A 23966-nucleotide genomic window follows, 5' to 3' on the forward strand; every position below is an offset into this window, starting at 1 on the left:
TTATACATAAGGGGGGGGGGGATAGCTTTTTAGAAGAAAAAAAAAGAAAGAAAAAAACAACAAAACAAAAATCTACTCAAAGTGACGAGTTTGATCTTTAAAAAAGTCATGATTCTTGGGGAAAAGGGCTTATAGGCATTCAGATGACACACCATTTTGTTAGAACGACTCCCTATTTGCTAGCTTTCAAGCCTGAATTATTATTCTTTCTATTTCTGTTTTCATATTTTCGAAATAGAATATGTAAAAAACTACTCATCTCAGTTTACAGCGGAAATGCTTGACCTATTAAAGTATAGTAAATTAGCAGTAAATCGTTCAAACTATCAGAAACCTCTGTGGTGTCGGCAAGTCTGACTCTCAAGAAGAAGAAGAAGAAGAAGAAGAAGAAGAAGAAGAAGAAGAAGAAGAAGAAGAAGAAGAAGAAGAAGAAGAAGAAGAAGAAGAAGAAGAAGAAGTAGAAGAAGAAGAATTCATTTGTACAAACAAATTCCGCCTACGCGCCTCTCTCTCTCTCTCTCTCTCTCTCTCTCTCTTTCTCTCTCTCTTTCTCTCTCTCTCTCTCTCTCTCTCTCTCTCTCTCTCTCTCTCTCTCCCACGCCTTTTCCTTTGTCTCCCTCTGCTCCGCTTGCCCTTGAGGCACGTTCCATATGAGATGGTCAAAGTATGACAGTGGACAGCTTCAATTTCTTGATGCCAGTCTTTGAGGCTTATTCTCTCCGAGATTAAGTTGTTCGATGTTTTGATTATCCATGGGATATTTTGACCCCTCTGTAGTACTCCATCTCCTATGCATTTATTACCTTCTTATCTGCAGTTGGAATGTTTCTATGGGGAAAATGCAGGTTTCGACGACTCTTCTTTCCACGCTGGGGACACGGGAGTTAACTGATGCAAGTGCCAATCTGCATTTTATCTCTGGAGCTGATTTGCCACTATTCTTGGGCTAAGATGAATAAAGTGTTCAACATTTTTCGGATGTTCCCCGCTGATAAATACTATTGAGCGATGGCTCATGTCCCGGTCCATGATAAATAATGAATTTATATAGTGCCTAAACATCCACGTTAATCAAGCTCTGCGCATGCGGTGCTTTGCAAAGTAGAAGAATTTTAAAATCACGACACGACATAGTAATAATAGTAAGCATGAATAAAGAAACACAATCTAACATCTATTTCATAAAAAAAATAAGCCTTACAGGACAACTCAGTCTTCAGACATTTCCTGAAAGATGATAAATTATCACAGGACTGAGTGAGTTCCGTGGGCGTGGAGCAATGGGTGAAAAGGCTCTTTTACCAAGAGTGGATTTTGAGGTGGTGACCTTTAGAAGTTGGGACTGAGATGATTTTAAATTTAGAGTGGGTTCATATTTTTTAATTAGTACCTGCAAATATTCAGGTGCCAATCCACCCAAACATCTAAAAACAAAGCACAATAACTTTGATTTTGGTTTTCTTGGCAATAGATGCTATCAAAGTCAAGATCATGTCGATTAAACGGCAAAAAATTGGTAGATTAAATTTTCATGTAGGTACTTACTTTAACCCGATAGCTTATTTAGTAGAGAGGATTGATATCGATTACCGCCCATTCTAGATTCTAGTTTACATTGGCAATCATCGCTGTTGGCAATATTTTCCATATTTTTATGGAATCCTATTTTTATTCGCTCCTAAGATACACAAGATCTCTACAAACTTATAGATGCAATGCTTTGTGTGAAATATAGAATCGAGTTTCCATCACAAGATATTTTTTATCAGTCAGATGATATCATGCTTTATAAGTAAGAGTGAAAGTGTAACCCTCTTTTCCGCACTCGATTTTTTTCTTGCATTTTGATTTTTATTATTGAACCTTGCACTTACACTGCACTCTTTTGGTATGAAAACAACAAATAACTATTTACACCTAGCTTGGCCCACTTTGATAAAAGCAAGTTAACTTGCTACATTAGCAAGTTAACGATTACGTTCCCAACCTACAGCGATCGACGAAGGACTGAAGGCTTGAAGGACGTGGAAGACAACGAACGAAGATCTGTCCTAAGACCAGGGTTCCCGCGGCCTCATTAGCCTTAAATTCAAGGACTTGACAACTCCTTGATTTTGATATTACTGAGAAAATCTTGATGAACACTCCTTGAAATTCATCATCATTAGTCATTAGTACAACCACCAGTACAACAACCACCACATCACCATCCCTATCACTACTACTACAACTACAACCGCCAAATCACCATCCCTACCACCACTTCTGCAACAACCACTACCACATCACCATCTCTGCAACTACTATTAGTATTAGAACCACCACAATGCCACCCCTACCATCACCAATACTAGAGAGGTGGGCCGGTGTTACCAATACTTAGCTTCTATACCAGGATAAATCATTCGTTTGGACCGAAAAATAAATAAAAAACTTACCGCTTACCGTCAAAAGCAGTTTAGATTTGAAGATGCATTTGTTTTCTATCAAAAAACATTCGGTAATGGACAATCCTTGATGAATTTAAAAAGTTGTGTTGAAATTATATCCTAATTGTTTTCATGATTAATTCCTCGCGAAATCGTGTGGGTATCATTTCTGTTATCAAGGTACCGCCTAGCCAGGCAGGGTTGCCAGATCATTTTTGAGTAAGAGACCAAACTAGCTATAGCAAGAGGCCAGATTCCTCGGCAGGAGCCCAAATACCACCAAACCCACCTTAGCCTCGCGAAAACTCTTTAGATTTGTTAAACAGTTTAGATAGGATAAGGAAAATTTGTATATATAGAAGCATTAGCAAATGCAATCTGTGGCGTTAGCACGTGTTGCATTTAGATATTTAGATTGCCAAATAAAATAAGTTTTACCGGTACCAGAGTAAAACGATATAACGGTGAAAGTCAGAGGAAGCCAAAAAGTTGGTTACAGGAGGCCAAGTGGCCAAACCAAATTTTGGCCACCAGGAGGCCAAACTAGCAACCCTGGCCCCAGGTTTTTAAAAAAGTTTATTGGGAAAAAGATACGGAACAAAGTGTCCATAGATAGGTATGCAATTTGGTGCATTAGTGCAGTAAAAAGGCCTTTTTTTCCTTTTATTCAATAAACTTGACTGCTGGTGGACCCCAGGCCTCTCTACAAGTCCAAGAAATAATACTCACTTTTTCTCTGCTCCAACGAAAATATCTACCCCCTACCGGTCTAATTATTTGTAGCAGACGACAAATTTCTCAAAACGGTCACGTGACACTGTAAAAACAACACAGGAAGTCCATGAAAGCTTATTTACGGCATTTCCTTTGAACCGTGTAAACAACAAAATTTCGTTTTCATTTGACTCAACGGGTCAGATTTTAACGAACTAAAGTTCTGAAAAATCAAAATGTTTCTTAGAAAGGTGAAAGATGCTAGTTTTTGAAACAGAGGTAGGTTTTTTAAAAAAATCTTTATATTTTACGTGAATGCATGCTCAAGGCGAGTTGGACGTGCAGCGGAGGTTGGTAGGCCAAAGGCCCACCTCTCTACTACTACTACAACAAGTGTTGCAAGTGCCGTAAAACCCCTTCAAACAAACTTAGCTCAAATCTCTCTCTCTCTCTCTCTCTCTCTCTCTCTCTCTCTCTCTCTCTCTCTCTCTCTCTCTCTCTCTCTCTCTCTTCACACAAACACACACACAAATCAATAAATTTACTCATTGGACTAATTTTCATGTTCATCTTCCAGAACTTGCCAATAATAATACATATCTGCCAACCCTTCCGCTTTTGGCGGAATCATTCCTATTTTCACACTTCCTTTTTGTATTATTCCGCCATTGTCTCTAAAATTCCGATTTTCAATAATGATGATAATGGTAAGAATATTTTTTTTTAAAGCGCAAAAAAAAAGAAAAAGGGGGGGGGGGGGGGGGTTGAATGATGAAATTCCTATTTTTTGTCTCAAATTCCTATTTTCAGGCATTCTGATTCCACTTTTGGAATGTGAAGGGTTGGCAGGTCTGATAATAGCTCATCACAAATCCTTTGACCCCTTACTCTAGCCTCGTTAGTTTTTCAATTTCATGTTTCTGTACTTATCACTACATGCACTTTGAGCACTCTCTCTCTCTCTCTCTCTCTCTCTCTCTCTCTCTCTCTCTCTCTCTCTCTCTCTCTCTCTCTCTCAAACACACACACACACACACACAAATCTCAGGGAAGTTCACTTTTCATCTTCCTATACTTACCAATGATCTAAAATTACAAACACGTTGACCTCAAACTCTCCCTTTCTCTCTCTCTCTTTCTCTCTCTCTCTCTCTCTCTCTCTCTCTCTCTCTCTCTCTCTCTCTCTCTCTCTCTCTCTCTCTCTCTCTCTCTCAAACACACACACACAAATCTCAGGGAAGTTCACTTTTCATCTTCCTATACTTACCAATGATCTAAACTCACAAACACTTTGACCTCAAACTCTCCCTTTCTCTCTCTCTCTCTCTCTCTCTCTCTCTCTCTCTCTCTCTCTCTCTCTCTCTCTCTCTCTCTCTCTCTCTTCTCTCTTCTCTCTCTTCTCTCTCTTTCTTTCTCTCTCTCTCTCTCTCTCTCTCTCTCTCTCTCTCTCTCTCTCTCTCTCTCTTTCTCTCTCTCTCTCTCTCTCTCTCTCTATCCATCTACCTATGAACCTATCCATTTATTTATCTAACTATTAGTCTCTCTTTCTGTCTTCAAATGCACACGTACTCACATTCACACACACACAAACAAACACACAGACAATTCAAATCAATTAAAATGTTTATTTCAAGGCAATTGCCATAATGAAACATGCGTTAACTTAGTTTGATTCTGGATAAAGCATTTGTCAACCACATTAAGAGGGGGTAGTCATTTATCATGCTCATTTAGAGCCTCAGATAACCTTGTGAAACATGTGCATAGTGTTTCTCCTTTGTTGGCCTACACTTCACACCACATTGATCGTACATGAGGTTGTGAATGAAAGAGAATCCAGAATGGGTTGGCCGAAAATTATCTGGGCTGGTAAAAGATTGCAGTCTGATTCAGGGGTGTTGTGTCATTGAAGGAGGAATCTGAGGAACTTATCAAGACAACCACTAGGACCGATGTTTGACCGAAATAGTCTTGCAGTGAATTCTGGTCTTCCATCACTTGACAACTCCTCAAGAACCCCAAATTGCCCAAATGTAGCGAAGATGGAACATGTCCAGGCGACCAACCATGCATTCCTTACTAAGCACTGTATCTACCAACCTATCCATCTATCTATCTATATATATATATATATTTATTGATCTATTAGTCTCTCTTTCTGTCTGAGTAGGGTTCCTGGCCTAACATAGTGGGCAGGTAGGCACTTACTGTGTCTTCTGTCCCCCTATATGTTTTTTCCAATATTAATATTATGCTTTCCCTGGCCTGATACCCTGGCGTGGAGGAAAACAGTCAAATGTATAGTTATCTATCTGTATGGCCAATGAGAAAGAGATGTTGATGAGCTCTATGTGAAATCTGAGGCGGGGATGGTACACTACTCAAGTTTTGAAGTGCAGTTGCTGTCAGTGGCAGGGTTGGAATGGGTGAAAAACAGAGGAAAGGAGAATGATAGAAGTGAATCGTTGCATTGTTCCAACTTGGCTTTTATTCTGAAGAGGGGATGAGGTATGGTCATGGTGGGGAAGGTGGTTGGGGGCAGTTAGAGGGATGGATGGAAGTCACAGTCACGTCATCTGATTTATTTACTTAGGGAGATAACTCGAAATGGGTTCCTTGCATTTTTTATTTCCTTTATTGCTTTCCTTCTTGCTGATAATCTATCATTATTATCACACAATGCCACTCAAATTGTTATAACAGGATCGGCTACAACGTGTATTTTTTGCTGTATCCGAGTACCACAATGGGAACACTGACACCATCACAGAATATTTTTCTTTCTGCTTAGTTAGTCTAGCACCTTTTCATACACACCCTTTCCGATTTTTATCCAAGAGACCTACTTAATCACTGCGGGGCGACAGGAGAGACCAAACAATGTGATAACAAAATTGATCCATTTGTCTGCACTTTTTTTCTTTTCTTTTCCTTTTTTTAAAAATGTTGTAGAGTTCTTATGTGTAATCTATTTGGACATTATTATTTGACATCAAGATTGCCAATTTTTTAAAATTTAATGAATTCACTCTTTTACTTTTATGTGAATACTACATTTTAAAAACTTTTTCTTTTACTTTATTTTTTTCAGAAATATTGACATTTTTTTATTGGAAAGAGACGATGCAGAATAAAGTCATCTCCACCGAGTCGTAACTCACGGGAAATGGAAAACATTGAAACAAATGATTCAGCCTCTGGATCTTTTAAATCATCTGTTTGTTCAGGCTCTAATCAGGAAATAATATTGACAAATGCTGTTTTTCAAATAGATAGAACTGGTAATCAAAATTATCCAGTGAAAGACGGCATCATGTATTTAGGAGAAGAACAAGAATTCTTTAAGCCTATTAATAGTTCATGCAATGTATCTAATAAGAATGGTTTGACTGTAAAGGAAGAATTATCTCCTGTGCTTGCCAGTGGTAGCAGAAGTGATGATAATGAAAAAACTGCATTTATTTGTGTTTGTTGCGGTAGTGCTTTCAACGACTTATTGGAATTAGGAAAGCACCAGAGACTTCATGAAATGACACTTGACTGTAAAACTGATGAAGGGAAACGTATTGATAATAACAGTGATAAGAGTGAAAAGATAAATAGTTGTGACAATTGTGGTGATAATTTTACTAATAAAAATCGAATGTTACGGCAACAGAGGACGACACTTGACTCACATGAATCACTTCAGATAAAAAATATTACAAGTAATAATAATGATATTCGTGTGCAACCCCCAGGAAAAAAGAAAAAAATTGTTAAAAGGCCTTATGAATGTTCTGTGTGTAGCCAGTGTTTTGAAAAGAAGAGTTATCTCATCTTACATATGAGAGTTCATACTGGTGAAAAACCTTATAAGTGTAGTGTTTGTTCAAAGCAATTCAGACTGATAGGTCACATAAAAAGTCACATGAGCATTCACTTAAATGAACGTCCGTTTGAATGTTCTGTTTGTCACAAGAAATTTGCCAGAAAGGATTACATTCGACTGCATATGAAAACCCACACTGGAGAAAAACCTCATGTTTGCCCTATTTGTAAGAAACCGTTTTCATTGCGAGGCAATATGGAAAGACATATGAAATCACACAAGTGAAAGAAACGGTTTATGTTGCATTATTGTGATGACTGGCAAGATATCATTGTAAGAGTTGTTAAGGAGATACTTAAGTTTTAATTGACATATTAAGAATGAAGTTCATATAGTGGAACTTTAGTATAACTGGTGGTGGGACCAGTCTAAAATACCTGTTATAACCGAGTCCTGTTATAGCCGAATTTGAAGGGAAACAACCCAATAGCCATTTTTTTGTTATTTGTGGTCTCTCTCTTTCTCTCTCTCTCTCTCTCTCTCTCTCTCTCTCTCTCTCTCTCTCTCTCTCTCTCTCTCTCTCTCTCTCTCTCTCTCTCTCTCTCTCTCTCTCTCTCTCTCTCTCTCTCTCTCTCTCTCTCTCTCTCTCTCTCTCTCTCTCTCTCTCTTTCAAGCTGACTGATGTGTATATGAATGTGTGTGTGTGTGTGTGTGTGTGTGTGTGTGTGTGTGTGTGTGTTGTAACTTACTATCTACCTGGAACAAGGCCCATGTTTTACTGAAAATTATGAAATAAAGTAGTCTGCACATACACACACACACACAACATATAATACATATATTTTATATGCAAATACCTATAATTGTTTTTGAATAATGTCTTTGAAACCAGGGAAAGAATCTATGGACACTCTTTATAATAATAATATATAAAATATTTCAAGTTTAATTTAATTCAACTTCTGCAATATTATTCTGCAGTAGTATTCGCTGTCTTCATACATATATTAATAACATTAACTTAATGTTGTTAACTGACCTTTTATTTGCCGATGATATGGTTTTATTTAATGAAACAACTGGTTTACAACGAGGATTTAATTGTCTAAGTCTAAGTGATTGCTGTTACAAATTCGGTTTGCGCATAACACAACAAAAATCAACTTTGTTGCTTCTAAAGGAGGTGGAACGATCGGAATGATGGACAGAAGACACATTATTAGAAACAGTAGGGTAATTCAAATATCTTGGGTTTATGTTCTTTAGTAGTGGAAGATTACAAAAAGGAGTAGCAAGTCATAGAGCAATGTTTACCTTAACATTTCTGCTTCACCAAAATCAGGAATTATCTCCTTCCACCCTACTGCATCTGTTTAATACTTTAATATTACCTACCAATACTTAATTATTCTTATGAAATACGGGGCTATTGTGAAGCAGTAAAAATTTAACAAATGCATTTAGGTTTCTTAAAATCCATTCTGGGCGTAAGAAAATCTACACCGTCAGCTTTCGTCACAAATTAAAAGTATTTTCATTAATCAACCAGAGATTAATAAGAGTAATAAATACTGGTTTAGAATTTTAAAACTGCAAGAAAACAATCCAGTTAAGATAACTTATAATAAATTATTAACACAGGCTAGGGAGCAAAGCTGCTGCTGTTGCTACTACTACTTATACTACTACTAATACTACTACTACTACTACTATACTACTACTGCTACAACCACCACCACTACTACTACTACTACTACTACTACTACTAATACTACTACTACTACTACTACTACTACTACTACTACTACTACTACTCCTCCTCCTCCTCCTATAACCAATTAGGCTCTTAAAAGTTCAGTATATTTTACTAAAGGCAAAGTGGGAGAAAAAACTGTGATTTTAAAAATATAACCCTATTATATCCAGACATATTATGGGTTCCACTGTCATTAATATATTAATAATCATGTTGCATGGCCAGTTAGCTCCTTTACTCATAAAATTGCTGTATTTATATGGAAATAGAGGTCTATGTAGAAATTGGGTTTATTGTCTCTTTATGATAAATATTTCTTTCTCTCTAAATGGTTCTTGTTTACTATTTTGTGTTGTTTACTGATATAACTGATGTAATATTAAATACGGACTGGTGTAGTTAGAGATGATTTTTCTTCTTGAAGACTGGCAAAAAAATAGCTCTTTGTTTACAGTGCCTACAAGAGTAAGGTTCTGTATCAGGAGCTATTAGGCAGGCCCGTAATCTGTTTTTGTTTTAAAGTGGTCACAGATTACATCCCTGCCTGGTTGAAATTACCTCTGACAATGTTGTTCTTCTTCATCTTCGTCTTGTGGAAACCTCCAATATTGTCGAGGATCCGTGGCTGGAATTTAGTGAGTCTAGAGTTCTTTACTTGTAGTCGAATTTCAATTCTGGCACTTCACTCTTCTCCCCTTTATGATGGTGTACTTTAAAACAAAACTTGAGCTTTTATATAGCGCAGTATTCAATAAACATGCTCAAAGCGCTTTACAAGGGGTACCTAGCCAACAGCAACACTTAACGTGTGTGACGAGACATATTACTCCTGTTTGACGATATTACCTTTTTTTCGGACAGATACAAAGCTGTTATGTTAACAACAGTTACTCATATTACACCTGAGTAGGATGAGAGAATGTGAGTAAAGAGCCTTTTCAAAGGACTCAACAATGCGCCGCTCAGAATCCAGAACGGGACTCGACCCCAGGACCTTCCGACACACTCATCGATCATAAGTGAGTGTAAAAAGAAAATATCAATACTCACCAGAACAGCCAAAATACAGTGATTGTCCTTGCACAGTGGTAGAGGGAGATATTGATTTAAAAACAACAAACGAGTAATTTGTAACTGAGCAGAAGCAGCTAAGTATAAAATAATAAGACTATGTTGTCTCTACACAGGTCAAAGTTATGTAACTACAGCCCCTCTCTTTATTCACTATCACTGCCTGTAGTACAGTCCATGCCGCCTTTAAGCTCATCATCAGGAGGAGGCTTAGGCGTGCTTAAACGTAATGCCGAAGCGTGCTTGATTTCGATGTAGACAAAATCCAAAGATTTCCATGAATTAAGTTTCATGAGTCATTTTTCTTTGTAGGTTAGTGTGCTTGTGTGGAGCCTGTACTGTAAGTGCACGTATGTGTGTGTGTGTGTGTGTGTGTGTGTGTGTGTGTGTGTGTGTGTCTGTGTGTGTGTGCGTGAGAGGAAGAGTGTGATTATGTTTGTGTGAGTGCGTCGGCCTTTCTCTCCCTCACCCACCTTCTTTTTCTCATACTTATACATAGTAACTTACACTTACAGCCGTGATGACTCGCTTGTTCAAAGGGCAATGAAAAGGAATGGATAACAATAACAATTAACATCGGAATCAGATACAGTCTTGTAATAAGCGTGTCTGGAGCCGAAATTACCGTGCTTAAACGTGTGTCGTTTATATGGCAAAAATTCAGTCAGAGAAAATTAGCGGCAAAATCATAGATTAAAAAAAAAACAATAAAAAGCAAATATTTTTACCATTCAAGCAAGGATACTATATATTTATACTTCATTTGAATACGGAGTGTCTATTCGTCCTTCAGGTCGTATTCTTAAAAGGTGTCTAGCCGACCTTCAGTGCTTATGCAAATGAGGTAGGCGTGAAATACGTAAAGGGCAAGTGACGGAAAGGCCGTTGTTTATACATTGTCACCGTAATTTTATATGTATTAAATTCAAGGTTATTGCCCTCCCATAAATCGCATTGTTATTACAGTGACCTATATATGTCACTGCTGCCGTGGCTTTTTGTGTGCGCCCATGTTATCTATGTAATTAAATGGAATTACAAAATCGGAGTGTTCAGTCCTTCACGTCTTCACTTTTTTAACGTCAATATATATATTCAAATGAAGTATCAATTTCAATCAACTATTTTTTTTATTTTTTTTTTTTGTTTTAAATATTTAGTTCTTTCCGAAGAATATAAGATAATACTCTATACATATTTTTACAAAGTCACTTTTACTCAGAAGCAGACATCTATAGAATATCTTCTGTTGTTGCTGATCTTGTAATAAAAATCAGTGATATGCTACCTCATTAGCATAAGCACTGAAGGTCGGCTAGACACTTTTTAAGAATACGTCCTGAAGGACGAATAAGCACTCCGTTTTTTTTTGTATATTTTGTTTTATTTTTTTGTGCTTAGCTCATGATGGATGCGAATTGTGATGCACAAAACATCAAAATTCACAGTTTGACAATTGCATCCCGCAATTTTTATATTCGCGCCACAATACATATCACATAAGTTCCGATAGCTAATGATAAAGTTGTTATCTAATGTTTGACTTTCATTGACAAAATCACTGAAGTAAAGTTAAAAGGTGGCTTTAAAAAGACCCATCGTACTACCTCCACAATAGGTAACAAAACTTGGCTTTGTTTCATTTGATACATCAAATATAAGTTACGTAGTTATGACTTTGCCTTGTTCATGTTTTCTATTTCCGTTTTGCTTTGGAGAATTGGGAATTATTTTTCGAAATGAAGTGCTCACAAGACATTACTTCCACTTCCAGTACGGCTGACTTGCAGTCTTTTTCATCATCTCGTCCCTTCTTCGGCTCCAGTGGCCTAATGGATCTGAAGGAGGACTACTTTAAAAAAAAACAAAATCATCTACGCCTTTCATCGTCTTCAGGATTAAAAAAAAAAAACAACAAAACAAAACAAAACAAAATTAAAAAAAAAAACAACAAAAAACAACCATAATTTAACATTGACATTGCGCTTGTGTAAACCAGGATCAAGATCTAACTCCATTTCCACATCCATTACTAAATGAATACAGATATGCATGTGCATGTATTAAATTTCATTTGTTTCAGTCACGTTGCCATTTTTAGATAGAACGAAGTTGACGTTACTCGGGTTATTGTTTGTTTTGTTTTTTTTTTTGCCATCTGCGTTTATGAGTAATTCTCACTAAACTAGTAACCAGACTATAAACGTTTAAGGTTACGTATAGTTGTGTGTGTTGGTTCGTTATACTTCCGGATGACAATGTTGTGAGCTTATTAGCCAAGCGCACACTATCTATATAGGCATGATCAACATAACAATGACAGCATTAAAGACCCAATTGAATAACAATGCTAACCAACTGTGTAATCCAAACAATAAAAACTTTTATTGGATTTGAAGAAAGTTATAGTTAATTATCACGTACGTATAAACAAGGTCAGCAATTGCAACATGGATTGTTTTATTTTGTAACACACTTGAGCTGTTATATAGCGCAATATCCACTTAAAGAGTTCAAAACGCTTTACATGGGGCCCCTGGCCAAGAGCAACAATTAACATGTAGGAAGTGACATGACGTTTGTTTGGCGATATTACAAAAAAAAAAAAAAAAAAAATTCGGTCAGAGACGACGCTGTTAACGGTCAGTTACTCATTTTACACATGAGTAGGGTGAGAGAATATGGGTGAAGAGGCTTTTCCAAGGACTCAGCTATGCGCTGAGTGAGGTTCGAACCTAGGACCTTACGATTCGAAGCGAGTGTTATAGCAAATAGCCGCTGTTAATATCAGCATCATCTGTGACAGCTCAGCATAGGGAGAAGAATGGGGTTGTAGTTGTACTGGGTGGGGTTCCTGACCGCCCATACTGTGTCTTCTATCCCCTTATATCTGTTTTCCAACATGCCTTCTGTCTTTGTCTTGGAATGAGATTACTTGGTTTTGCCGTGGGCGTCCTAGCTGGGAGGGAAACAGTCAAATGCATAGTTCTTGTTTTGGGAGATGATATTTTTTTTCCTTGTAGGTATATCATCTCCCTGTTATGTATTATTATTATATTTGTTATTTTGAATGTATAATGTAAGCATTTGAGTGTATTCCTCTTTGTTGGATTGTGTGCTTGTGTCCGGATGAGATTTATGACTTATAGGTGATCTCAAACTAAGTAGGTGGTGTTATGCTCTTGGAATCTACATCTGATCCCTATTTGTTCTCAGTTTATGTCTTACTTTTTCTTGGGTGCTTTAATTGTAATTCTAGAACTTTTTACTATCCCATTTTCTTCCTTTTTACTGGCGCTGATATAACCTAAAATTTAATGTGTTGCAAGCGCCGTAAAACCATTAAAACCCCCCAAAAAATCAACAACAAAAAACAAGAGGTTGTTCGACCGCGCTCACAGTCACAGTTGAAGGTAGAAAATATCGAGCGAGGACACGATAAGCGCTAACAATGTTTCTCTGTATTTTCCTCGAGGACTCGAACATTATACTCGACGAAACACTACTACGTACTACTACTACTACTACTACTACTACTACTACTACTACTACTACTACTACTACTACTACCACTACTACCACTACTACTACCACTACTACCACTACTACTACTACTACTACTACTACTACTACTACTACTACTACTACTACTACCACTACTACTACTACTACTACTACTACTACTACTACTACCACCACTACTACAACTACTGCTGCTGCGGCTACTACATTTCTATTATATCTTTTATTTTCCGTTCATTTCTAGAAATTCTCCGTCTCTCTATTCACTGACCTGCATCTCAAGTAAGGGACCCTCTTCTGTTTCACTTACGTGGGGTTTGCACCCGAAACGTCCGTCGTTTGTGTTGCCAATTCGGCGTTTTTTATGGCAAACTCTAGGAACTTGACCGTTTCTTTAAAAGGCCGTTTGACATGGACAAATTGGTTTGGTATTATTTTGGTATTCTTTCGCATTTTTTAAATACCATAATTTCAGCTTTATTCAACGAATTTACAGTTAATACAAATGTTCACCCTTAAAAACAGGCGAGAATAGATTTTTTGTTTATATAAAATAAGACGCTGCTCGTGGCAGCGGGAAAAGAGGGATATATTTAATATTTATTTCCGCTTTTATGCGCATTTTAGAGGAAAACGTTTGGCACTTTTCAGACCATTTGGCATTTTTTGTAGGTTGTTCGCATTTTTATGACAACCGCGATGTAAACAAGTTATGGGCCGTAATCGGTACTTAAAAGTATCGAGAACTCTATCTCATTCCTTCTCTCTGAGGCTGGGATTATGCGGTGTGTCTTTTTTACGAAACCCGCCGAAACCCGACGAAACCCGACGAATCCCGACAAAGTTATGGGAAGTAGGTGGCTGTGGGGAGTGAACCTAGAACTCAGGGAAGTGTACACCATTGGGGAGTGAACCTGGGACTGGGTTTCGGCGGGTTTCGTAAAAAAGAACCAGTGCTTTTTTACGAAACCCGCCGAAACCCGGCGAAACCCGACAATATCCAGCAAAGTTATGGGAAGTAGACAACTGTGAGGAGTGAACCCGAGACTCAGGGAAGTGTACACCAGTCGGGAGTGAACCTGAGACTAAGGTTATCGGCCGGTTTCGGCGGGTTTCGTAAAAAAGAATTAGTGCTTTATTACGAAACCCGCCGAAACCCGCCGAAACCCGACAATATCCGGCAAAGTTATGGGAGTTTGGCAACAGTGGGGGGTGATCCTGGGAGTCAGGGAATTGCACACCAGTGGGGAGTTAACCTGGGACTGTATAAAAAGGATATCAGTGGGAAATAAACCTGGGACTAAAGGGAGATGGATACCATTGAAAGTTGAAGCCGGATATGGGAGTTGATTACCAGAGGAGAATGAACCTGACACTATAGAAGGTGGGCGCCAGTGGGGAGTGAACCTGGGACTATGTAAAAAGGATATCAGTGGGAAATAAACCTGGGACTAAAGGGAGATGGATACCATTGAAAGTTGAAGCCGGATATGAGAGCTTGGTACCAGAGGAGAATGAAACTGACACTATAGGGGGTGGGCGCCAGTGGGGAGTGAACCTGGGACTATGTAAAAAGGATATCAGTAGGAAATAAATCTGGGACTAAAGGGAGGTGGATACCATTGGGAGTTGAAGCCGGATTTGGGAGTTGGGTACCAGAGGAGAGAGAAACCTGACACTATAGGAGGTGGGCGCCAGTGGGGAGTGAACCTGGGACTATGTAAACAATATATCAGTGAGAAATAAACCTGGGACTAAAGGGAGATGGACACCATTGAAAGTTGAAGCCGGATATGAGAGCTTGGTACCAGAGGAGAATGAACCTGACACTATAGGGGGTGGGCGCCAATGGGGAGTGAACCTGGGACTATGTAAACAGGATATCAGTGGGAAATAAACCTAAGACTAAAGGGAGATGGATACCATTGGGAGTTGAAGCCGGCGCCCACCTCCTATAGTGTCAGGTTCATTCTCCTCTGGTACCAAACTCTCATATCCGGCTTCAACTTTCAATGGTATTCATCTCCCTTTAGTCCCAGGTTTATTTCCCACTGATATCCTTTTTATATAGTCACAGGTTCACTCCCCACTGGCGCCCACCTCCTATAGTGTCAGGTTTCTCTTTCCTCTGGTACCCAACTCCCAAATCCGGCTTCAACTCCCAATGGTATCCACCTCCCTTTAGTCCCAGGTTTATTTCCCACTGATATCCTGTTTACATAGTCCCAGGTTCACTCCCCACTGGCGCCCACCTCCTATAGTGTCAGGTTCATTCTCCTCTGGTACCAAACTCTCATATCCGGCTTCAACTTTCAATGGTATCCATCTCCCTTTAGTCCCAGGTTTATTTCCCACTGATATCCTTTTTACACAGTCCCAGGTTAACTCCCCACTGGTGTGAAATTCCCTGAGCCCCTGGTTCACTCCCCACTGGCGCCCACCTTCTATAGTGTCAGGTTCATTCTCCTCTGGTACTCAACTCCCATATCCGGCTTCAACTTTCAATGGTATCCATCTCCCTTTAGTCCCAGTTTTTTTCCCCACTGATATCCTTTTTACACAGTCCCAGGTTAACTCCCCACTGGTGTGCAATTCCCTGACTCCCAGGATCACCCCCCACTGTTGCCAAACTCCCATAACTTTGCCGGATATTGTCGGGTTTCGGCGGGTTTCGGCGGGTTTCGTAATAAAGCACTAATTCTTTTTTACGAAACCCGCCGAAACCGGCCGATAACCTTAGTCTCAGGTTCACTCCCGACTGGTGTACACTTCCCTGAGTCTCGGGTTCACTCCCCACAGTTGTCTACTTCCCATAACTTTGCTGGATATTGTCGGGTTTCGGCGGTTTTCGGCGGGTTTCGTAAAAAAGCACTGGTTCTTTTTTACGAAACCCGCCGAAACCCAGTCCCAGGTTCACTCCCCAATGGTGTACACTTCCCTGAGTTCTAGGTTCACTCCCCACAGCCACCTACTTCCCATAACTTTGTCGGGATTCGTCGGGTTTCGTCGGGTTTCGGCGGGTTTCGCAGGGTTTCGGCGGGTTTCAGCGGGTTTCGTAAAAAAGACACACCCGGGATTATGCAGAGTCTAACCTCGAAAAAGTATCTAGTACTCACCAATTTCAACCCTAACGAGTAGTATCCATGAAGATATCAAATACGACCCTTCTTTAGTAACTTTACTGTAAACATGAAATGGCGAAAGAAGTCGTGTTAACATTTGTCGGGTCAAGATGCGTGTTGTTTAATGATGAACATCCGTTTTTAAAAATCTGAAGGCTGAGAGGAAAGCTGAGACATGTAAGTTTTTGAATTATAATTAGTTTTTTTGCCAAAATATTTCTTTCTATACTATAATGATACAATATCGGACAATTATTCGAAATCTACAATTGTCAATTGAAGGACAGGAACGAAATTGACGTCACACAGCTCATTGTTGTTTTTAGTCAGCCATATTTGTGATTAGTTCTCACTAAATTCTATAAATTAGACAATAAACGTTGACGTCACACATAGTTTTGTGTGTTGACATAGGCCATTGTTTAGATGATAACAAGTAAGAGAAAGAATCAAATATTTTCTTTCATTGTATTTTGTTGAGTCTCTGACTCGGACACACTGAGACTGTTTTGTGAGGACTGAACAGGAACTGAAATTGAAATGTTATTATTTTTGGGACAGAATTTGGGCATTGGTACAGCAGGAGTCCCTGTGCCACTATCTTGCTTTGTTCCCGAGACCTAGTTACCACCTCCAATGTTCTGGTTCTTATCAATTATCGAGGACCAGGAATCAATTCCTGGGGAATTTTTTTTTTCCTTTAAGTCTTATTCTAATTTTTCATCATTATTTTGTTTTTTTTATTTACACTTGGATTTTGTTTTTAAAAAATGTGCATTTCTTGGCCTTATCTGGGATTTAATGGTGAATAATAAGGAGTTAAGATTTTGGATTAGGATAGAATGATAGAGTTTGTTTATTTATTCAGATTAAATTATATCCTTGTTAATTGGGAAGAACTTCCATATAGGTGCCACTCAGGAAAGACCCATGATTACACATCAAATGTCATAGGTTATATATATTAAAAATATATAGATGTTTATTAAACAATAATGTACATATACAATTTTAAATGCATTCATAGTCATAGATATATGAAACATACATATTCAATGGATTCAAACTTATATAACAGATATTCGTAAATATACTCACTATTTTAATGTGTTAAGACTTTTAATGCCAGAGTTAAGACTTTTTCCATAAGGGAGGTATAGAATAACCATTAATGTAGATAATATCATCAAGAGATGCTTTGAAAGACTTATTACAGTGCACTCTGGATACATCGACGTTGCTTCGGTCAATTTTTACCCAGGTCGATTTTTTTTCTTGGTCCCTCCCCCTTCTTCCTATATAACATTAGTAAAAAAAAAAAAAAACTCCACATAAGTCGATGTTGCTTAAGTCGAAGTTCTTATCACTCATGACCACAATAAAATCACAAATAAACAAGAATTTCCATTGGTTAAAAAAGCTACCAGTAAGAATTTTCAATCATTAAGAATATCCGCGAACGATTGGGCACACCAATGTGATGTAGGTGCTTTGCCTGACGTCCGTGCTTAATGTACATAAGCAGTTTCGAATAACTTTGATTTCTCCTCACTTTTTACATCGTCGCAACTTCAAGTTCAAGATTTAAAAAAAAAAATTTTTTAGTTCTAATCCCAGGCCATCCTATGTAATGGTACTCTTAATTAGTATCAATTTTATCAAGAATTCAAGTCAAGTCTACAACTACAATGGCAAACCTATCGCTAAAAAGAAAGATCCAGCTGATCGATGCATTTGAAAAGTCTGGCATGCGACAGAAAATCATTGCAGAAGAAATTGGCATACCAGTTATTTCTGTCTCGACGATTTACAAGAAGCATGACCTTGACCTAGAGGCTCCTACCCTTCCAATTTTTGCGGAATAATTCAACTTAATTGGTCTACATTCCGCATTCAAGGGAAACATTCCTCTTTTCAGCTTTCCAATCCACGAAAATTATTTTTTAAAAATCTCTAGTAAAAAAAAGTGAGCTATGGCCTATTTCATCAGCATCTCCTATGGTCAATCAACACACATTTTGTGTGTCTGATTAGTCCATTCAAAGTGTGTGCAGCTGATGTCAGATAATATTATAATTTTGGGAGGGGGGTTGACCGAAGTATGAAGTATTATTATTGTGTTGACTCCAATGTATGAGGTCAATGACCTAGGTAATTATCGGTAATATTATTAAGTACGGTCAGATTCTTTCCCTATTTAATTTTAGCCCTGTGTATTTGTGTGCCGGCACGCCCGTTTGTTTGATTAGGTGTGTGCTGAGGGGAGGGGGTAGGAGGGTCCTGACAAGGTTAAATCCATCCATTTAATGCTTTGCTCTGAGACTGCCAGGACCTTGTGTCCTCTATTATTATTTGACCCCCTTTTTACTCTTTACATAATCTGCACATTTTTACACATTTTATATTTTATCATTTAAGTACTTTTGGATTGTCTATTACATTTTCTGTTGCAAAGAATGTCATAGTCAATAACAGTAAGTTGATTCCGCTTTTTTATCTCAAATTCCGCATTTTATGTATTCTGATTCCTCTTTGGGGCTATTGTAGGTAGGAGCCTCTGATGACCACTACAGGACCTCTACTTCTCAGTTCAATTCACCGCAACCAAGCAACGTCAGCGAAAAGCGCGACGTGAAGGGACATATTTTAAATTGGCTTGCTTTGTTCACATGCATTTTTGCTCATTTGGTTACACTCCGGTTAAGTTGATTTTCGGTTAAGTCGATTTTTTTCACAGTTCCCCTGGGCATCGTCTTATCTGGAGTCCACTGTAAATGTTTAAAATTATAGTTAAAAAATATAAGATAGAAATAATGTGAAAAGAATGAATTAAATGCGACGGTAAAAATAAAAAAAGAGCCTAAAATTATACAGATTATATCTCTTGTTCTGAGATCTTTGTCATTTGGCAGAATATCTGGAGGAAAAATAACCACAACTCTCCTAAATTGTTCTGCTGCTTTCTCATGGCTATAAACAATTAAATACTAATAATATTGCAGCTACTTTTAATTGTTAATTTGGCTCCTTTTGCATGATACAGATAATATCTGGAATACCTAAAGCTACAGCAAAACTTTCTATCTCGACTGCAAATCTAAATCGATAAAATTACTGAGCAAGTCAGTAAATTTAAACTATTAGTCATTTGAGTGTTGCCTGAATGTGGAATTTCAGCTGTGAATTTTATTTGATCTGGCTACAATTTTTGATAAATTTGGTTCACAGAATATAAAGGCTGCGGCTATCGGGCAATATATGCAATCAACAAATTCTTTGGACTCGAATCTGAATAGCCTCCCCTGGCAGTAAATTTCGAATTTATTTTAGTTATTGACAATTAAATACAATTGATGCAAATGAAGATGACAATAATATTTATTAACTATCAACAAGCAGTCTAATCCTGCTTTATTTGACGAGAAAGACAAAATCAATTGGAAGTCCAGATAGAAGGTAACTGAGGTCTAAATGAAAAGCGTTTCTAACTACTTAACACGATGTCCAAATAAAATCAGGACAAGCGCCGTAAAAGTAAAACCCTTAAAAACAACAAACAAAACAAACTCATTGCTTTCTTGCTCTAATTTTGCTTTTAGGGGTTCACACTTATTGTGCTTGAAAAACAAAAGTGTCATCAGCATATTTATTTTAAGTGCATTTTTTAATGAAAAAAAAAATCATTTATGTAACTTAAAAAGCAACGGGCTTGAAATTCATCCTTGTGGTACTCCCTTTTCTATATGTATCCGATTGCTGACCATGTTATCAACTTTTATCTTCTGATTACGGTTCGAAAGATAGCTCTCAGTGAGAGAAACAGGGTTTTTGGTCAAAATCTTTCGAGATTGTGAGTTTAAAAATTTTTAAAAATGATTTCACTAGTTTGTCAGCAAATAATATATTTCTTCTTTTTTTTAAATACAGAATTGTTGACCATTCTCTTCTGAAAGAGACACAGGAAGTAAAGATGGATATGGAAAACATTGAAACAGACGATTCAGCTTCTGGATCTTCATCTACTCGTTCAGGGCCTAATCAGGAGATGACATTGACAAATGCAAATTTTCAAATAGAAAGTACTTCTGATAATCAAAATTATACAGTGAAAGACAACTTCGTGTATTTAGGGGAACAAGAACTCGGGGAGCCCAACAATATTTCATTCAACGTATTTAGTAAGAATCGATTGAGTATAAAGAAAGAATTGGGTCCTGAGCTTGCAAGTGGAAGCAGACGTGATGATAACAGTGATATTACTGAAAAGATATTTAACTGTGATAAGTGTGGTCTATTTTTTAATGATTATCTAATGTTACAGCACCATAGTACTTCATGTGTTTCACTTCAGATAAGAAATACACCAAGTAATGATAGTGACGTGCAGCGTCCTAGGAAGTTGAAAAAAGTTGTTGAAAAGCCTTTTGAATGTTCTCTGTGTGGTTCTTGTTTTGAAAAGAAGAGTTACCTTGTCTTACATATGAGAGTACATACTGGTGAGAAACCTTATAAATGTAGTATTTGTTCCAAGCAATTCACATTGATAGGTAACATAAAAAGTCACATGAGCGTTCACTCAAACGAACGTCCATTTGAATGTTCTGTCTGTCACAGGAAATTTGCCAGAAAGGATTACAGGAGACTTCATATGAAAACCCATACTGGGGAAAGGCCTTTTGTTTGCCCTGTTTGTAATAGAGCATTTGGTACGCGATTCAATATGGAAAGACACCTGAAATCACATCACATGAAAGAAAAGTGATAATATTGTATCGTTATGGTGATTGACAAGATATCAGTGCAGAGTCGTTTGGAGATAATCAAGAATTAATTGACTTTGACTAATGATTAACGTAATGGGCTCCAACTCCACGTGTGTTTTACACGGCCAGTTAGCTCCTATATAGTAATAGGATCGCTGATTTAAATTATGGCAATTAGAGGTCTCTATATATAGAGATGGATCCATCTTTTTATGTGAGATGGTTTCTTTGTAAATCTCTTACTTATTGATACAATTTGCCTTCTATTGTATCATCCGAGAGGTATCTCTCTTGGCTGGATCCCTTCTGTTTTCTTTTCTCTTGTATGCTTATAAAATTCATGCCTTTTTTTTCTGGCCATCTTCCTTTTTACTGGCAAGGAATAGGAATGAAATGTCCTCAAACTATCGCAATACCAGTATGACCCATAAATACATCAAAACAATCAGAGCCAGACCTTCTGTTCTAGGGCGGTTCTCCTTTCTGTTAATTTTCTCTGGTCTTGTCTATACCTGGCAAGAGATTTTGTCATTGACATTTCTAGATCTGAATCAATTCAATGGCTGTGTGGAATATTATGTCTGGTGTTTTGAAGAGATAGTTGAGAATGAAAAGGTTGACACATCCATGTTGCCATATTTGACCTTATGATGTCCCTCGTTCTAGAGAATGGGCCTTGAAATATGGACAGACAGACTCTTGTTAACTACTGTCAACAGTTTAATTTCACCTTCCAATGGATCCATCTATTCAAAAGTGAAACAATGATGACAATAGTCCACCTAAGCATTGAGGGACTTTCCTACCACTGAATGATAAGGCATATTGGGATCAAGGGTTGATTAAATTTAATTATTTGATTTTTAAAGAAAATTATTTTCTTCGCATGAAATTTTCATTTGATTTTCAGTTTTTAATTAATCGAGATGATTATTTAGACAATGTGAAAATTTCAACCAATGGGAGAGCATGGGTCGGTTCAATTTTCCGATTCAGTCATCTTGAAGACCCACAAAATAGTTATACTAATTAAAACCACAAAGCGGCACACAAATACGATGGTTTTTTTATATTTAAATTTAAAATGCGATTATGAAATTTAATACTTGTAACCAACATTAAAGTCACAAAATAAAAAGAAGCGAAAAATGTCATTCATTAGTTGAAAACAGATTTACAATCGCATGATTACAAAATATAAGGACAGTGGCCCTGTGATGTAATGGTAAAGCTTTTTGTTAGAGTAAACCTGAGATCACTTATTTCTTTTTTTTTAAAATTAATTTATTTATTTATATATATTTTTTCTAGTAATACATTGTTTTTATCATTCTCATCAATATTTACATACACATACTGCCTATTTGTTTTTTAAAAAATGTTAATGGTTTTCTTTCTAAGTAATGCATTGTCATGTTACTGACGTTTTAGTTTCAATCTTTGATTTTAAACCAAAAAAAAAAAAATGGGTAACACATTGTCCTTATTATTATTATTAGTATTCGCGTATCATCTTTGGTTTTATTTCAATCTGTACAATAATATTGCCCAAAATAAACCTGAGCCTATAATTTAGCACATTAACAAGAATCATTGATCCAATATCCCTCTGGCTATTTGGGTAATGTTGCCGAAATCATTGCATCTGTCATTTGTTTTTATGTATTTATTTGCTTTTACTTTTAAAATGATTTATTTGGTGAACAATATTGCCAAAAGCCTAGATAAACTCTAACATAAGATATCTTCCTCTTTACTGATGTTAAAGTGACTTATAAATGTCGCAAATGGCTTAAAAGGATTAAAGACAACAAGCACCTACTTCCTGTATCACACTGATAATAATATTGTGGGCTGAAAATGTTTTGTCGATTCAACTTTGAACAATAAGTCCAAGATGAATGCATTATTATAGTTAATTTTTAATTTCATTTAGAGATAGAGAAACCAAACGCAGCAAAGGGACATTAAAAATAATAATAAATAGACGCATAGAGAACCACGCTTCTCATAATGTAAACAATGGCAGTGATTGGTAAACATAGCAAACTACACAGGTTTTACTATCGATGGTATACGTGTAAGTAATATACCCCTTGTTCTACCGCTTGATCAATAGAACCAACACAGAAAACTATGTTTTAACTTAAACGTTTATAATATGATCGAGAAAATCATGTGATAACTAGTCACCCATCTGATGGTATAAAAACAATAATAATCAGAGAGAGGTCAATTTCATTCACGTTTTTTTGTTTATTATCCGAGTATGTGTGAAATTGTGTCACAAATTCCATGTTTTGATTGGTCCAAAATCTAATGGTCAATTGTTGTAGTACATTTACTCTCAAGGCAAAGTGAATGTTTACATCTAATGTGTTGAAGATTGAACCTGATGAAATTAAAACTGATTGTTGTATTGTTCGCCTTGGGTGGGAGGATAGCAGCAACGGCACCTAACATATGTTACAGTATTTTTAAAAAATTGTATTTAGTTATGGCCCAATTTTTATTGTGCATTGAAATAATAAAGTGATGCATTATCATAATATATAAAATTACATTTTGCTCCATTTTATCCTTTACATTGCAAAATAAACAAATCCTACAGGTTGGGATATTCTGACCTCCCGTGTGGGCGGAGAGGACACTTTTGCTGCGTCTTCTAACCCCTTATAGCTGGGTAGGGTTCCTGACCTCCCATAGTGGGCAGGAAGGCTCTCATAGTGGGCAGGGGGGTACATGCTGTCTCTTCTATCCCCTTATATCTGTTTTCCA

At 37.3% G+C, this 23966-nt stretch overlaps 2 protein-coding genes across 2 annotated transcripts; both read left to right on the plus strand.

The window, feature by feature from the left end:
• The first annotated feature begins 1595 nt into the window (after positions 1 to 1595).
• On the plus strand, positions 1596 to 7375 carry LOC144975304 (uncharacterized). Its single transcript, XM_078919263.1, has 2 exons — positions 1596 to 1792; positions 6235 to 7375. The coding sequence occupies exon 2, from the start codon at positions 6310 to 6312 to the stop codon at positions 7237 to 7239; it is 930 nt and encodes a 309-aa protein (XP_078775389.1). The 5' UTR covers positions 1596 to 1792; positions 6235 to 6309; the 3' UTR covers positions 7240 to 7375.
• Positions 7376 to 16477: 9102 nt separating this feature from the next.
• On the plus strand, positions 16478 to 23746 carry LOC144975305 (zinc finger protein 865-like). Its single transcript, XM_078919264.1, has 2 exons — positions 16478 to 16602; positions 20353 to 23746. Exon 2 carries the CDS (start codon positions 20396 to 20398, stop codon positions 21185 to 21187), a length of 792 nt encoding a protein of 263 aa, XP_078775390.1. The 5' UTR covers positions 16478 to 16602; positions 20353 to 20395; the 3' UTR covers positions 21188 to 23746.
• Positions 23747 to 23966: the final 220 nt, after the last annotated feature.

The sequence above is a fragment of the Berghia stephanieae genome, chromosome 6 (genome assembly GCF_034508935.2).
Source record: "Berghia stephanieae isolate SIO BIC M18660-M18661 chromosome 6, UCSD_Bste_1.3, whole genome shotgun sequence".
Lineage (NCBI taxonomy): Eukaryota > Metazoa > Mollusca > Gastropoda > Nudibranchia > Aeolidiidae > Berghia > Berghia stephanieae.